At 41.8% G+C, this 17,427-nt stretch overlaps 1 protein-coding gene across 1 annotated transcript in view; it reads left to right on the forward strand.

Annotated features, from left to right (window-relative positions):
- ATP8A2 (ATPase phospholipid transporting 8A2) overlaps nt 1-17,427 on the forward strand; it is a 314,236-nt gene that overhangs the window by 280,588 nt on the left and 16,221 nt on the right. Inside the window, exon 35 of the mRNA XM_058045068.1 lies at nt 4,618-4,722. Coding sequence (XP_057901051.1) covers nt 4,618-4,722 — 105 coding nt within the window. The remainder of the gene's footprint in view (nt 1-4,617; nt 4,723-17,427) is intronic.

Genomic DNA, 17,427 nt, shown 5'->3' on the forward strand with positions numbered 1-17,427 from the left:
TTCATACAGGGTTGATAGCACAGTGAAATTAAACTGGTAGTAGGCAAATCGGCCACTCAGTAAGTACTTCTTAAATTTTGTCCCTCGGCTTAATTTTCCCAAGCTAGACTGCTCAAATTAAATCTAGATATTGTAATGTGAAATTTCAACTATGATTTAGTAGTCCAGCACATCAGAGGTTTGGGTTTGTTTGTTTTTTATTTTTGCCCTCACTAAACTTCTGCAATTGCAAATGATTTTAAAATTCTAAAACTGAGGCCAAAATGTTTAAATTTAGATATTTTACTGTGTCTGTGACCTGCTTGTTAAAACTCTGAAAAAAAAATCTTTAGCTTTTTTAATGTTTTCATGGTAGTTGAGTGTCCTGAAGTTGTCCTCTTTTCTTATCAGTTCTTGGCAAAAATGACTCATGAATTGTTAAACAGGCTAGACCATGGCAGGCTCATCCTCAGCTATTAGTCATTTCAAACTCTGTTACTGACTGAGCCTGTTCTTTAATATTTCTTAAAGAAATCTCAGCAACATAATCCTTTTAGTCATTCAGACTGACAGTGTATAGAGACCATGAAGCTCTCAAGACAAACATGTGTGATTGATAGGCCAGATATTTTCCCAACAGATTTTAAACAGGAGCCTCCTAACAATATTAAGCTAAAAATCTCTTCTCTAACCAGGATATTTTTTTTCTTTTTTTAAACTAAGCCATCACTGAAAAATTAACATCATTAACATTTTAACTAGGATAAATGAAATGACACAGCTATCAGTACTGCCATATGGAAGGAGTAAAGGTCTGTTTCCTTTCCAAGAGGCTTGCCATTTAAAACTGGAGCCTAAGGCCTCTGGAAATCAGCTGGCACATTTCCACAGCAGTGGTTACACCACATTGCTCTCTGTAATTCAGCAGAATATGGTTTTGGCTATAAAATTCCAGCAACTCTGACTGCTCATGGTCATGGAATTTATCCCTTTCAGTTTCTTTTGGACATGAAGCACATGTCCACAGACAGAACATCCGTATGACCCAAAAGGTACATGTCTAATTTCAGTACAAAATACTGCCAGAAAGCCATAAACACAGTACAGAGTTTTAGTCTGGAACAAGGTTGATTGGAAAGTCTATTTCAGACACATACAAATCTTTTGCTTATAAACTGCTGTGCTGCATCTACTATCAAAATTTCTAATGCTGGAAGCAAGAACGTGTTTCCATTGTTACACAGGCTTCAGTAGTCAACACATCACTTACCTCCCATGTTCTCTGTGGCTCCAGGCTTTTTTATTTTCTTTTTCTTTTTTTTTTTTTCCCCCTTTTAAATGAATCAAGGAAATGTGGAAAACTCTTTTTAAAGAGAAGGAAGCTTATTATTAATTCTTGGTTGCAATATGTTGTTAACTTTGGTCCACTACCCTGAATTCAGTGCCTAGGTTTGCCTTGTAAAAATCCTAGTTGTGCCACCATTGCAATGAACAGAGCTTTGTAAGGTGAGTGCTCCCTCACAGCTGGCACATGTCACTTGAATACATGTCACTGGCTCTAGGAAATCTTGGAATAGCTGACTCACAGAGGTATGTGGGAATCATAAAAACACAGCATGTATTCCAGCAATATCAGGGAAGAGTGCAAGAATTTATTCCTCATTGGTGTCTCGGTGCTTACTTTACAGTGAAAAATTTCCTGAGCCTTCAAATCATTACCAAAAAGTTAATGAACTTTTTTTTTTTTTACCACGGGGAAGAAGCAGTTTGCACTTGCCAGTTCTGCAGTGTAAGTAAGAGAAGAAGATGCAAGGAGCTCTTCCCATCTTTGCATATACTTGCAGTCCCTGAAATACAAGACTCATAAAGTGATACTGAGGATGATAAGCCAGAGTAGAGATAGTGCCATGTTTGAGAAATATTTATGAATGTCACCATGCTTCTCCCTGGCTGATTCTGGCCTCCTGAACCCCCTAAATATCCTAGGCCAGTGAAATGATGCTCTTCCCTGGCTTTGAAGGGGAAGGGCTACACAAAATACAAAGATGGCCTTTTGCCTGTTCTTGCAGTCCCTGATGTTAAAATCCCAGCATGTGAGGGAAAGGTGAGTTTGTCTTTATGTAATGCATCAAATTTTAGCTGAACAGTAACATCAAACACAAAATCTCGCTGTTCACTGAGGACTGATTGTGCATCCAGGGTCACTTGTGGAGTACTAACCTAAAAGCTCAGAATCCTACCTGTATTTCTGTGAATCAAAAGTTTGTAAAGTGCTGTAGGGAAAAAGTCATGAAGTAGTATCCAGTCCTGTTGCCAGCAGTCTGTGGAATATTTGCAGTTGACTTTGATAGGAGCAAACCCAGACTCTGAGGCAATTGTAATACCATATTTCAGTTTTTTGGGGTTTTTTTTGAAGGAACATGTGGATAGGTTCCTCAGGCCTTTTTCATATTCTTATATTTATTGATAATACTTGATTACTGACCATTCCATGGGTGCTCTTGCTTCCAAGTGAAGGAGTGACTCAATGCATAGCAACTACCAGCCCCAGAAGAGCCCATGTGTTTCATCATTTCACACTACTTACAAAACATTTCATTATTCCCAATTTCAGGCCAACAGTATTTCTTCCATGTTGTATCATATCAGTGTCATGCCTCCTGGTGCTGTGCTGCACAAACTGGACTTGTTGATCAGGATCCATTCTGTCAAATTTTGAATTCAGTATTCACTCTAAGGGAAAAGAAGAACATATCTTATGGCTTTTGGCAAGATTAACATGGAACTTTGGAAGAGATTGAATAACATGAATAACATTTCTATGTTCTTGTCGGTGGGGAAAAACTGGTTATGAAGGATTTGAAAAATTCTAAACATGCTCAGTCTTGAAGTTTGCAGTAAGGATGACCTCTTTAAAAGGGAAGAGATGAAGGTCAAAATTTCAATGTATTTATTTAAATTAAAGACTGTGATAGTGAATTCAACTGAAAAGCTTAAAAAATTAATAGCCTCAAAGCTTTCTCATTTTAATAGCTATACTTTCCCTTCCTCAAAGAGGAGACCAGTCTAATCATTGGCCTAACTAGTTATAGCAACTTGAATCTAATAATTTCTGTGCAGCTGTTGGTAATCTCACATTGCAGAAGCATTATGCATTTTAAAAATACCTTTGCTACTCGTTTCTTTTGACACAGTATGTTGGTGTTACAAATCATACCTTTGGTGGTTTGTTTCAACAATATACCATTCTAAGTACATCCTGATAATCTTTACCTTCATATTTTGCTGTGCTTCATCTTCTGTTTGTTTGTTTTTTTTTTCTTTTAACTGCAGATGTGTTTTGAAAGTTGTTTTCATTTTAGCTTCTCATTTTTAGTTATTTGGAGCATAATTCAGAAACACGAAGACCAGAGAACTTAGATATCCTAGTATCAATATCAAGGCACTGTCATTATAAACAGTGCCAGCAAACATTTTGTGGTCTTTGTTTCTTATTCCCTGTGGAAGGAGCAATAGTATGATACTTTTTAAAAATAAATGCATCTTCATTATTTTTAAATACATGTACACCTGTTGTTATTTTTCTGTTAGAGGGAGTTTTAACACTGTTTTGTATCATTGGCTAAAGATTTTAATGTCTGCATGTTTTATAAAACTTGTAAAGAAATTTTTGCCACCTTTGAGCTGAAGAATATTAATTTAATGCTATGAAGCAAGTAGTGTCTCAGCCAACTTGGCTCCATCTTGTTTGTAGGCTTATTGTGCAGTCACATGCAAATCAATATATTCTCATGGGACACTTGTCCTCCTTTAACTGGCACAAAAGACAAAGCTGATCAAAAACTGCCCATGTGAGAAAGATCCCTGCATTTTGTGTTCTTGCTTTGTAAGGGTCAAGAAAGAAAAAGGGGACTCGATTGTCTCCTCTATGTCAATGTAATTTAGGTATAATAGCCCTGGAGCAGTAGGTGAACCTGGGGTGGGGGGAAAGGTCCAAGTCTCTTCATGCGGGACTCTAGATTGCACTCTAAACTTTGATTGCATGTGTGGTGCATGGATTACTCTTTGAATCCTCAAGCTGAAAAAGTAGGAGGACACAGCCAGTCTTGTCACTGTCAGTTTGGAAGTTCATTGAGGAGAGAAGTGCCTTTCCAGTCACAGGAGACTGATAAATGAAAATCAAGGGGCTTGAATGGCAATTATTAGCTGAGACTCTGCTCTGGTTTTCAGAGCGGTGCCACGCGTAGCTCAAAAGACCGAGTGGATTCATGTTTTACTGCCATGAATATTCAATGAATCCCAGCTCTTTTGTCTGAGTACCCGGGTCCTGAGCAGTCCCACGGCAGCAGGGTCAGGTCTCTGTGGTCCCATAGCATTGCTGCTTGGCTAGGTTTTGAGTGCTGTGTTGAAGTGGCTGAGCTCTCTTTAATTTGAAGTCGTCCTGATTTGTCATTTCGTATGTATTTTTCCCCAGGTATTGTCAACACGAACTAACATGCATACACTGTACTTTATTTCCCAAATCCTTCAAGAGAGAGCCCTATGCCTCTCACCTGAGAGGTAAAACTGGGGGTTTGTAGCAAAACAATATTCACGTGGCTTTTTTGTTTTGTTTTTTGTCCTTTCCTTGCGGTATAGGGCGAAGCATACCTACCGTAAAACGTTGCTGGAGCAAGTTAAGGAGTTGGAAACAAAGACAAGAGAACTGGGAAAAGCCATGCTTCGTGATAGTAATGGAAAGAGGCAAGTCTATGCTAAATGTTTAAACCAGACCCTTCTTTTCCTCTCCCCTCCCTATTTCTTATTCACTATTAAAATCTGATTGTAGACAGGCTAATAAGGCTTCTTCTCCTATATTATTTATTTATTGCTGTTCCCTTTCATATGTGTCTGTTCCCCTCACAGAAACCAGCCCTTGCATTTTCATTTCTCCTGCATTATTGCTGTGAGGGTCTGTTGGAAACTGCTGCTCAGTCTCCTGCATGGTAACATGTAGTGCTCTTACCTGGCCCCTGAGGCAGGCTGGTTTTCAAAGCACTTTGTTATGTCATCAAAAAAACAAAACAAAAAGATTATCACGTCAGGAGAGGGACCTGTCAGCAGCACAGGATATTACGACTGTAGCTAAACGGAGAACTGGCTTAATCCATTGTGCCCTACTACTTTGTTCAGTTTCACCTTAAGAGGTTTTTTTTATGCTTTTGCTTTTTTCACTACAGCTTGCAGGTCTCTTGCCTTCAGGGTTCTCAGTTTCTCGTTGTGCCTCTCCCTTATAACCACACCATATGGACTTGAATATATTGCTATTATTGAACCTTTCATTGTACACAGAGAGTATGTGTTGTGTGGGAACTTTTGTCTCTTCTGAAAGAAGCTAAAGAAAATCATGGTGAGGCTTTTGCATCCAACAGTTTCATTTACCATCTCAGAATGTGGTTCTGCATCAGCTGGTCAGAAAAGCTCCCCAAGTTCAAAAAGGTTTTAGAACTAACTCTTCTGTTCCTTACACAATGTGGTACCACATGACTTGCTAAGAAACTACATGATCATTAAACCGGATTTTTGCAAACCTTATAAACTAGCAAACTGAGTGGAATGGGGCTTTTAAAAGATTTTGTTCTTCTGGGGCAGGGTCATCCTTTGAGCCTTTGATGTCTATTCTAAGGTAAACTAATTGCCATATTTTAGCTGCTGCTAAGACAAGCAGATAGTAGACTTTTTTCAGCTGAATTTGTGTGTTAATAAGGACTGGTTTTAGGGAAAATTATCAGGCAGTGATTTACTGAGATTATGGTAAACTGAAAAGCTTTTAAAAAAGCTTGTGTGAACTTTAATGTGTTTATAAGATGTCCTTAGGGACCAGAGTTTGCTTCTCTGAGGCCAAGACAAAGTAAACACAGTGTTATTGATTAAGATCACTTCAAAACACTTGATATCTTCAGTTTTTGAGTAATTTTTCTGCTGCGACTCTTGGATCCAGCAAAACAGAGTTTATAAATTCTGCTCACTAGCAAAAGTCACAAACTGCACATCAAATTATTTAAGAGAAAACAAACTTTGCAGCAACAAAGGCAACCTTCTATGCCACAGTTATAACCAACAAAGATGCTTAATATCAGGCATTTAATTAAATAATGGGCCTTGTTCTTAGAAGGCTGAGCAATCATTTTGAAGTCAGTTGAAGGCAAAGCACTTAGTACCAAAATCAGGTCAGTCTCCCCAGACAAGAAAGGTGTAACGTGGTGTTCTGAAGTGCTGACTGATAGTGTGATTAGATGCCAGGTAAGTGGATACCAGACCAGCAGAAAACTGATTGTTCCCAGGCACATAGCTCTGGTATGAGCTCTGTGAGTTGCCTGGGTGTTGCTGTGGCTCCTATCCATGCACTTAAGTGAGGTTATACTGGTGCTGGTTCGAAGCATTTGTGTTTTCCTGCCAGTATTTAATGCCTGTTATTGACAGTCAGAGAGGAGCATGAGTCAGTTTTGTGCCTGGTGCATCCCTGGGTTGCAGGGTGGATTGAATTGCTGTTAACAGTGAGAGACAGTCAGCATTTGATCTGTTTATATGTGCATGTCTGTGTCTCCAAGAGCTTGATGGGTTTCTTCTCTGTTTACACACTGTCCTGACTTTCTGTAAATTTCATGGCCATGTTGTAATTCATTCATACACTCCATGTTTTCATAGCCTTTTGCTTTATTGCATTCTCACTGCAAACTCTTTCATCTGCATTCCTCCTCCATATAGCTTCACTTCATTCTCGAAACGCTTGCATGGAGATGATGTAAGGAATCCCTTCTGGCCCTCCTTCCCATTTTCCCTCCCCCCTTCTTTCCATGCATTTGTTTGTTCTCATTCCTAATTGCTCCCAGATTTTCTGGGTGGTCCATCTGTGAGCTAGATAATGGTAGAGTGCCTCTGCCTGCTTGGAGCTGGTGTGCTGTGCTTGTGTTGTGGCCTCCCCACTCCCCTTCAGAGTTGTTCTGTCTTTTATCTCTTTTGTTTGTCTCATGGCTCTTTCACACCTGCTAGAAATCGTGAGCTTGTCCAAAGGGAAGGATGAGGGTGGGAAAGAAATAGAGTGGGAGCTTTCTTCAGTTAGACTCTCTGGTTTCATGTTCCTTATTTTTAAAATATTTCCTTGAAGCTGGTGGAAACATGTGCTAAGGTGCATGCTCTGCTCTCCCCTCCTGCCCACAGCCCCATTGCTCTTGGGGTATTTCTGGCAATGTGACACTGTGCAGGAAGGGAGAGTAACAGGACTCTCCTCATTTCTTATAGAAAATAGAGAGCTGTGTAAAAACTGCATGAGTCCATCTGTCACCTCAGTCCTTGGCTGGAAGTGCTCCTGAGAACATGCCCATTAGGTGCTGGTTTGTTCAGGCAGCTGTGGAAGATAAGCTGGCTGTCATCGGGGTCCATTTTCCTGGCCTCCATGGAGGACACTGGTTTTGTTCAATGTTTTTCACAAACAAGCAACAAAAAAGCTCACACCCAATTATAGATAAGAGCAGGATTTAGGGAGCTAATTGTTTTTTTCATTTCCTAGATCTTAGACAAAAAAATGAGGTGCAAGATCTGAGTGTTCAGAACTAGTCTGCTAAACAAAAAGCAGTTTGCAAAGCCTGGAAAGCAGTGAGTGCCTCTAGACTTGCACAAGAGGATGCCAACAGTTTGCTGTGACTCAGCTGAATCGTTGTTAAATGTGGGCAGATATCACCTGGGTCCTTGCTGTGCTTTGAGAAGGAGTTCTGGGTGAGCTGTGTGTGCCACTTGATACCTATATATTCATATCCTGTCTCGGAGGATCTTCACCCTGACAGCTGTTCTTGCTAGGCACATTCTTCTGGGGTAATAACAAATGTCTTCACTAGTGCTCTTCACTAGTTATATCTTTCTGAATCTTAGGCCCTTTGAACAGTTTCTAAAATTGAATTTGCTTGTATTGCTCTAAAAAAGCAGGTGCACAGTTTTTCCCTGCTGTGGCTGGGAATGAACAGCAAGGCAAGTGGTTGATGAGGAACTGTTTGGTCTGTGCAGGGCAGAGTGTCAGCACCCTGGGCAGTACGGCTGGGTCCCAGAAACCTTGCAAACAGCATTAGAGTGATGCTTGGAGATTATAGCAAGTGTATAATCTTGAGCTTTAACAGGTCATGCTCTTATTCCTTTATATGTCTCATCTGGACAGCTGAAAACTTAAGTTTGGTAGAGGCTGGGATGATGACAAAGTAAGATAATTCCAAAAGCAGGGAATTAATCAGGGTGAACATGTATTTAGAAAACTGGAAACTCCAGAAATAGCTTGAGAAGCAGGAGAGTGAGTGTGCGGTGAGGGGCTATGGTGGATCCCATGCCATGCTTGCCTACCTGTGGAAGATGAGTACCCACACTTGCCTTCCCCAGCCTGGGCACCTGGCAGTGCTGGGCTGGACTCCAGCCCAGCTGTGACATGAGCACACCTTGGTTAGGAAGGGAGAGGGGCTCCCTGGCACTCTCATGTAACAAAAGGCAGGATTTAACACTAAATTTTCATGAATTTGGAGAGGTGAGAGGGGCAGCTCATGAGCCAAAGCAAACATGGACATGAGGAGACACCTGCCCAGCAGATTTAATCATGCTAACATGTAAAGATTTACACAAAGAAAACAAACAAGGTTTGTGTTCAAAAGCAGCATTGAGTTCAGCTGCAGAGATTTTTGTGTCTTTAAATAAGTTTACAACTTAAATCTTGGCTCGTAAAGGGCCAAACCTTCAAGTCCTCATTCATTTTTCACTCCATCTACCCTCTCATTGAAGTCAGCAAGAGTTCAGGTGGAGTAAAGCCTGATTAGGCACCAAAGCAAACTTTGCTTTGGAAACCCATGTCACTTTATTGCTCCACTGGCCAACTAATGGAGAGTGAGCAAAGCTGTGCAGCACCCTCTTCGCGACAGTAGATTTCCTGTTCCAGAGGGTTTCTCTGTCTTGGAATTGCCAGAGAGCTCCCTTTGAAAGTGGCTTTTTGGTTGTTTTTCTGTCCTGTTATGAATTGGTTGGTGGGCAGGATTAGATTGTTTGATACTGAAGAACAATGTGGCTTTCATGATTTGTACACTTTACGAGGAGCTGAAGGACCTCTCTGGGCTGTTGCAGAAAAGTGCCCGCATCGCTCAAGTGTTGGGAAGAATTTCTTCTAACGAGTCAGAAATCTGGGAGGCAGAGTCTTGCCTTGAACAAAAGTGAAGTGACTACAGACCTAGCAAGGTATAGCTGCCGTGTGTGTTTGCACAGCATTTTTCTGTATGCCCCTGTACTTTGGCTGCTCTCAGACACCCACTGGTGATGGCTGTGGTGCCGCTTTCATCTCCATATCATAAAACAAATACTGTTTTTTCCAGTGCACCTAAAACAGCAGCTCCCCACAGTCTCTCCATTGTCTGTTTTCAACAAGGAGATATTCTGGTGTAGATTCTCTTTCATTTTAGTACTTCTCACCAAATCTAACCCAGTTTCTTTGCTGAAAAGTTCATGACCAGCTCTCGCCCTGAGAGCAAGTTGTATTTTCTATCTTGGCCTTGGTTTTATTTGGTGTGGGAGGGCAGGTGCCTGTCTCATTTCAATAGCTGTGTAACATGGTAGGTAATCAGTGAGCTGACATAGGCATCCTTGGAGATTTCCCTGCTCCACAGGTCCCTGGGGAGGAGCAAGAGGGCAGCATGGGAAACTTGCCTGGGGCTTGTGGCTGTGCAGAGAACTGAGTGGTAGAGGCTCAGCCTCTCACTGGCAGAGGCAGAAATGGTAAAACAGACCTAACTTTTAAGAAATACATGAATGAGGTGAGGACCTGATCTCCTGGCTCCTGAGGAAGAGGCAAGCTTTTTCATTAGGATCAAGAGGAGTGAGGCTTGGGCTCATTGTATTTCAAAGTACTCTGTGCTGATGCACCCCAAGTTACATCTACTGGAATAGGGAGACCGTGCCATTGAGGCCCCTTTGCATCAGCAGGTGCAGTGAATCTTACTTGAATCAAGCTCAGTCTTGTGCTTTCAGCTGGTTAAACAGCATGGGATGTTTGGAGCCAAATTCTTGTTTCATGAAATGTGTTGACTTCGATGTATTTACTCAGGATGTGCATGACTGTGATCTGAATCCAGCCCATACACTGCAGCTGAACATAAAATGAGGTTGAAGAGGGGAGAGGTGTATTTTGGGTTTTGAGGTCTCAGCATCCTCTTTATCAATTTTTCCAGATGTTCTTCACACCATTTCTGGAAGGAAAGGTGCAATTTCTCCACCAGCATACACAAGAAAGTGACTGGCATATTTACGATTTTTCCTTGCAGGTTTTCTAGTAAAAAGATATTAGACTCCTTTTACTAGCAAAAAGCACATAAAATTATATCAGTAGGTTTTTTTTAAAAAATTCTTTGATTCCATATGGTAAACATTCATGTTTGGAAGGTGGAAAAAGCATAATTTTCTTTTATTCCACGCTTGTCCTTTTCTCTCTCCCTTCTGTCCCATATCAGTAAGGAATCATCACATTATTTCCTCATTTAATATGTACAATTTATTTCTGACTTTTCTAACCCCTATGTGTGAGGCACTTGAAATTACCAGGTTTGATTCCACTTTGAGGAGGCTGTGGGGCAGAGGTGGGGAGGGGCAGAGGACAGAAAGGGATTCATAACCTGGCCAGAGGTCTGAAGGGGGATTTACCATGTTCCCACTGGCACTGGGGACCCAAGTGCCTGCTTGCTAGTGCAAACCTGTTAGAGTTGACATTCGCCTTCTCCAGTGCAATTAATTATTTGCCATCCTGGTTGTAGCTATCATGTAACCTTGAGGGAAATCCACTGCACAAATAGGGTTAAAACCTGGTGACCCAGAGAAGGATTTACAGCTGTGATCAAATCTGCTATCAAAGTCAAAGTTGATGGAGGTACAGTATTAGAACAAAGACCAGAATGAAGTTGTAAATTGAAAAGAAAGATTAGGAAAAAGGAACATTACAAGATGAGAGTTAAAACTGATTAAGGGGCCAATCTCTCTGATGCCTAATCCTGACTTACTGGGTTGGGCACTGAGGATCTCCACAGGGGAGGGAGGAAGAAATCTTCCCTCCAGGCTGCACAGCAGGAGAACTGCTCCATAACAACTGTTCCAGCCTAATGGCTTCAGCAGTCTGCCTGGACCCTGACTCCTCTGCTGCCTAACCCAGTCTCTGAAGAGAGGCAGGACAGTCTGCATTCTCCTCACTGATTTGCAGTAAAGAATAAAGTGCCAAGTTAAGCGTAGCAAGAACAAGAAAACACAAGTTGTATTAGGTGTTGAATATTTAGTGGATAATTACAAAATACTTAAAAGCTTAAAGAAAAGCAATTTGGGTTGGATTTTTTTTTTTTCAGTTCAACCAATTGTCCTGGGCTGTGCTCTGAATTGTGTTCATGAAACTTTCAAGGTTCATTTTTTGTTGTTGCCTTGAACTGTTCTTTAGCTTTTCTGTAAAGAAAAGCAAAAAAAAAAAAAAAAGCTGATTGGAGGAGTTTAAGGAGTTTAGAGTTTTTGAAGACAGAAGTAATCTTAACTTCAGTAAAAGTATGTAAGTGAACTTCTAGTATACCAGTAAGTTTAGATTTTTAAAAAAATCCACACACAAAAACCCCAAACCAGAAAAAAAATCTGTACACAGAGACCAAGCACAGAAGACTTCACCCTCCAAGGTGACTACTTCTGAAAAAAATGAGTGAGTAGGAAAAGAATGTTATAATTGCAACTGTATTGCCACCTTATCTGTATAGGATATGACCAAGCACCCAGTAGAGTAAGTGCAAAGTGAGGCACTTAGGGACAAGAAGTCAACAGCACTGATACCAAAAGAAGGGTAGCTAAAAAGCAGCAAACCACATTTAGCCTTTTCTGCTTCTCAGACGTTTAAATTGGGTCAGTTCCCCTATTTTGGGAAGGCTGAGGGCAAAACTGGGCAGCTTCAAGTTTTGATTTAAGTTTGTTGACTTTAGGACATCTGACAGTGATGTCTGCCTTCCACCCCCCAAAGAAATGCATACACACGTGCTTAGTGTTTGCAGTGCTTGGAATTGAGAGGTACTTTAAGCAGAGAGAGACCTCCGTTATTTTCTTAGGATTGCTGCATTTCAGAGAGGCATGTGATATTCAGCACTGATATTTTTAGACTGTATTTTTTAAAAGTGCTTGGTCTTTTTACAGTGGGCTCACCCTAACTGGACCTAAGGTGCCTATCAAACCTGCACTGTTATTCCATCTTGGAGCTGGCTGGCTTTGGCTCTGTAGGATGTGGGAGAAGCTTATGGCAGCTTCTCCTAGAAGCCACCCCAGTAGCCTCCCACTACCAAAACCTTGCTATGCAAACCCAATATCATTCTAAGTAGTCTTTGAGAGAAGTTTAGGAATAACAGTCTCAAAAATGAAGGTGAGAATGGATTGTCCAAGTGATTTTAGGAATCAAAGAAGGATCTGACTTTTCTACCTTAAGACATTGTTATTGAAAAAAAGAAAATGTAAATCATCTTCGCTTATCATGAAAAGGAAAAGCTTTGTCCTGCTTTTAGCCATATTACTTTAAGGACCAACTTGAAGGGGTTTCTGTGGATTTAGAGTGAAGAATTTGACCCCAGAACTCTATATATGTACTGCAAATGGGGGCTGACTGAAGCTCACAGCATGTCCTGGCCTCCATTTGCTGCTGCAGGGTGATGCTGCCATGGGTACAGTCTGGTGTGGCAACGCAGGCAGACCTGTGAGCGCCTGCCCTGGGCGCTGCTGCTGCACACTGGCTGCAGGTGCTCCTCCATGCAGACCTCTGGGACACAGAGGGAGAGCTGCTGTTTGGCTGGAGTAGCCTGCTGCCAAGCCAAGTCGCAGCCTGGAACAGCAGTGTTTCTTCAGGCCTTTGGTGAGGGCCATGCATCCTTGGGTTCCTGTTGATGGGGCTGCTAGGCTGCCTTAACAGTTTCCCAAACCACTCATTGCCAGCCGTGGTCATACTGCCCGTCTTCGCCCCAGCTGCTCCTCTGGATCAGCTCCACTGTTTGGATCCATGTCATGTGTGAGCTGACAGCAGTGGGGTGATGTGGGGAGCACTGTCAGGTCGCTGACTGGTGGGGGCAGGAGCTGCTTTAGCCATCAGTCACCACCAGGACATCCATGGGGCTGCTGCTGAAGGTATAGAACACTCTTTTAATCATTTCACATCCAAGCAGCATAAAAAACTTGCAGCTGCATGTGGGCTGAGCTCAATACTCCATGTTCTCATGGACTGGAGAGCTGGCTGCTCTCAACATGCTCCAAGTCAGCCTTGCAGGGCCACACATCCAGATGCATTTGGTGCTTATCAGGCATTTTGGCTGGATAATGTCAAATACAATTTATAAAGAGGGAAGGTTGCTCTGTGGCTTTCACATGTGCTTTGGAAGTACCTGGAGGGGAGCTTGTTGCACTAAGAAGTCCTGGAAGTGCTACACCGTGGCAGAGGGTAAGAGCTCAGCTTCTCTGGAAAGCTGGCTGTTGCTGAGGCCTCAGCAAGGACTTGGTACTCCTTAAATCCTGGCTGGCTGCTGCAGGAGTCACCTCTGACAGGTAACTTCTGGCACCTCCCAGCCTGCTAGTGGCACAGACAGCATTTCTGTCTTCATTCCTCTGTGGTTTTTGCCTGGTGACCCTTTGGTGTCCTAGTCGTGGGTTTTTATTAATGGCGTGCTGTGTATTTTCAGTAAAATGCAAAAGAAGCGTGGTTTGGGATGTCTATTTCAGCTGGATCCAGAGTGATTAAGGAGCAGTGTTTTTAGATGCTGACTCTGCAAAGAAAATGCTGGGTTTGTTTTTTTTTTGTTTTACTGTTTATATGCCTCAGACACTTCCTTGTGAAATGCTCCAGAGATTTGCTTTGATTACATTGCCGCTTCATTATCAGTAATGCCTGTTTGCCTTTTAAATTAAAAGGACCTCCTACTCTGACCTCAGAGTAAAACATTCCTGCAATCAAATGTAGATAACAAAAAATAACATCTCTTTTTGTGGATGAGAGAGGGAAGCCAGCAGAAGCCCCTCATTGCCACTTTGGCAGTTGTGTAGGAGGGTGAATCCTCTCTGTGATGTCACTGCAGCCAGAGCATGGAGACACAATTGCTCTCTGAGCCAGCTGGGCCTTTCTTCCCCAGCCCTGGGATATTCTGGGTGTTTGAGCATAGAGTTTTGCTGAGCCCTCAGCCTTAGTGTGACTTGCATTTGTGATTATTTGCATGCTTTAATTTTGAATTCCTGGTCTGAAATAATGTTGTTTTTAATGTTCTCCTTATGCTGAACCTATGCTAGTTATGTCTCTGCCCGCTGTATAACTTCTAACAATTCTAAACTAAAAAACCCCCTGTTAAACCAAGGCCTGGGGTGGTTCTGGGGGGATGCCCTCATCCAGCAAGGACTATCTGATGAAGAACAGGAGTTTCCTCTGGCCAGTTACAGAGGTGTGGCCGCAGCCTCTGCCTGGTGTACAGTTCTTGCTCTATGTCTGCCAGCACTGTGATCGACGCTGTAAGCCTTTAAGCAGTGTTATGTTGTGTGAAAGGTGAGAGATGGAACTTGTGAATAAATCCTCAGGAATACATGCCATGTCCTAGCAGCCAGAGAGGGATCTGCAAGGCCTCTCTGCCAGGTGTACTTGGGGAGAAGCCATTGTGCTTGAACCTCTGATTCTTCTTCAGAAGACACATAAGGGAGTTTGAGAGCCAAGAGACTGAAATGAAAATGAACAGTCTGCTTGTAAAGGATTTGGTGATTAGAATTGATCAAAGCTGGAGAGGTCTGCTTCAGACCTTTCTTCTTGCTCTTTTTATTTTATGTTGATGTGATTTTCAGTGACAGAAACATGTCAGCAAGAAACGGCAAACTTTTTTTTGTAAGTTATTGTTTGAAATGTATGGAAGAGATCAAGTATTATGTTTTAATTCTAAAATTTAAAAAGAGAGAAGAGTACCCTCTTTTCCTCTCAAAATTCAATACACAGGCCAAGATGACAAGGACAGAAACTTGGTAGTCTTTTACCTTCTGTTTAGCCACATGGGATATTTTACTAAAACTTCTCCCCTCCCTCATTCTCCCTGCTGTCACAGTGAGAGGGCAACACATTGCAAGATGTTTCCTCCAACAGGAGAATAATGCAGGCCAACCAGAGTTTCTCAGGCTATCTTTAGCAGAGTGTGGCCACTGGAAGCAAAGAGACTGAACAAGGGTTTACCTGCTGTTTCTTTTGAAAATCCTTATGGGTAGGAGGGAGGCTGTGGAGTTAAGGACAGAACTTCAGCCTAAGCCTTGGAGGTTTAGATTTTCTGGTTTAAACTAAGCTGAACAATTATTTATCTGTGGCTGTCGGCTGCAGCTCCACTGTGGGGTGGAAGAACCAGTGATGCTGCACCTGCAGGCAGTGTAGTGAGGGCTTTGTAGGTGTTCAGATGATAGGGCAAACAGCTGCAGCTTTCTTGTCCTCTGGGCTTACCCATGGACCCTGAGTCTCTTGCACGGGAGAGCCAAGGTTCTGTCCCGAGTTCCTGGCATGTTTTTGGCACGGGGTGGGCAGCTGGCAAATGTGTTTGTGTGCTTCAGTTGTGTCATCTCTAGCAGCCCTGGTAAGGCTCCACTAGGCACCCTAGTTCTTCCTTCTGGAAAGGGGAAAGGCAGAAACAAACCAAATAATTTCTAATGTCTGTATCTGACTGAATTCTTCATAATCCAGAAGGACATGAATTAAAACCAGTGAATTAAAACCAGTGGCAACTGAGTGTATTTGTCTATTTGGTGTGCTTCTGCTCTATATCTCCTCTGGCAAATCGTAACAAAACGCAAACAAGAGTTCAGTTTTTGTAAGAGAAGGAGGGCTCTGAATTTCTATTTTTTCTTTTTTTAACTGGGATATGCATGTGTTTTCAAAGGGAAGATCCAATTTTAAGAGACACCTGCATCCACTTTAACCTTCCGGTCTTTGTGATCCCAGCTTTTGCCACCAGTCAATTAATGGACTCAGGAGGACATTCTGGGTCAAACTATACCAAATACCCCAAATCCTCATTAACGCTAATTAGTGCTCAGTAGATTAATTGGTGGTGAAGCTCATCTTTTTTTAATTACTTGAGCAAATGAGACAGCAGGACCTTGTGGTCAGCTTTGAATTATTCTGTTTGTTTTGATGCATCTCATTTGAATGTGTAAAGCCAGATGTTTGTTGCCTGGATTTAAGGGCTGTTTGCTTTTGTGAGGGATAAGAAGAAGAGAATACAAAAATAAAATGAAGGTCTCCATTGACACCTTAGAGCAATTCAGATAGGAAGATGGAAGAGTCGTTTTATTCATGGAATTGAAAGCATTGTTATGAAATAACATGTTGCCTTTAGTTTACCTTTTGATTTGTCATTCACTTAATGAATTTGTGTGATGTTGCTAGCACAGAATTCTAGGCAGGCAGAAGTCATCTTGACTCTCTTATGAAGCCATCACAAAGGTATTCCTGGCCTGAGGTATTCTGCATTATTGACAGCAACTAAATCTGATTTTGGCTGACTTGACTAATGATTTTTTTAAATCTTTTTTTTTTTTTTTTTCATAGAAACTCTCAGAATTGGGACCTTTTAACAGTTTTTGTTCTAGTCAAGTATATATTTAGTTCAAAGCATTTTGTCTGTGTCCTTTGTCCTTCATATAATTAGAGATAGATGGTGCCTCTCCCTTACCCCTTGGAGGTTACTGACTAACCAGCTAAAGCATATTTCACTGTCACTTTCCATGTCACTGACACTTTCTTATGGAAGTGACTTCCATAAGAATGTCTGGGTTTGTGACTTCTTCCATTCTGACAAGATTCCTGAATATGAACACCACTGTCCAGTAATCAGAGTGTGATCTCATGGTCTCTTATCCTTTTGTGTCAATGCATCTGAAGATGCCATCCTTAGACCCCATGGGAGTGTTTAGGCCCTGGCTCAGGGTCACTAGAAAGCAGAATTAAACCTGAAAATCATGGCTAATGCTTGGGATTGATTTACAAGCAGTATTTCTGTGAGCAAGGCCTAACCTGTTGCCTGTGAGCCCAGTGTTGTTACTTTTGCATCAAAGTGTGAGGCAGACAGAGAAGTCTTCACTTTGTTACCTGTTAGCAGCAGGCAGCCTTTTCTGAAAGCCTTTTCTGAAAGCAGGGACTTGTACAAGTGCAAACACTTACTAGTTAAGAAAGCCACTTCACTTTCACTTCAGGGATTTTACTGGGAGATCTAATATCTGTAACTAAATAAAATACTCATCCAATTCAGAAGAACTGTGTTGCATTACCTTCTGTGTATTAAAGGTTTATCTTCTGGTCTTGAGTTGCAGTATATTTAGTCATCCCTCATATTTGAACCACAAATACTCTAATTCTACTGTGAGTTTTTCTTTCTCTGCATAGAT

This window comes from Melospiza georgiana, chromosome 2 (genome assembly GCF_028018845.1).
Source record: "Melospiza georgiana isolate bMelGeo1 chromosome 2, bMelGeo1.pri, whole genome shotgun sequence".
In the NCBI taxonomy this organism is placed as follows: Eukaryota; Metazoa; Chordata; class Aves; order Passeriformes; family Passerellidae; genus Melospiza; species Melospiza georgiana.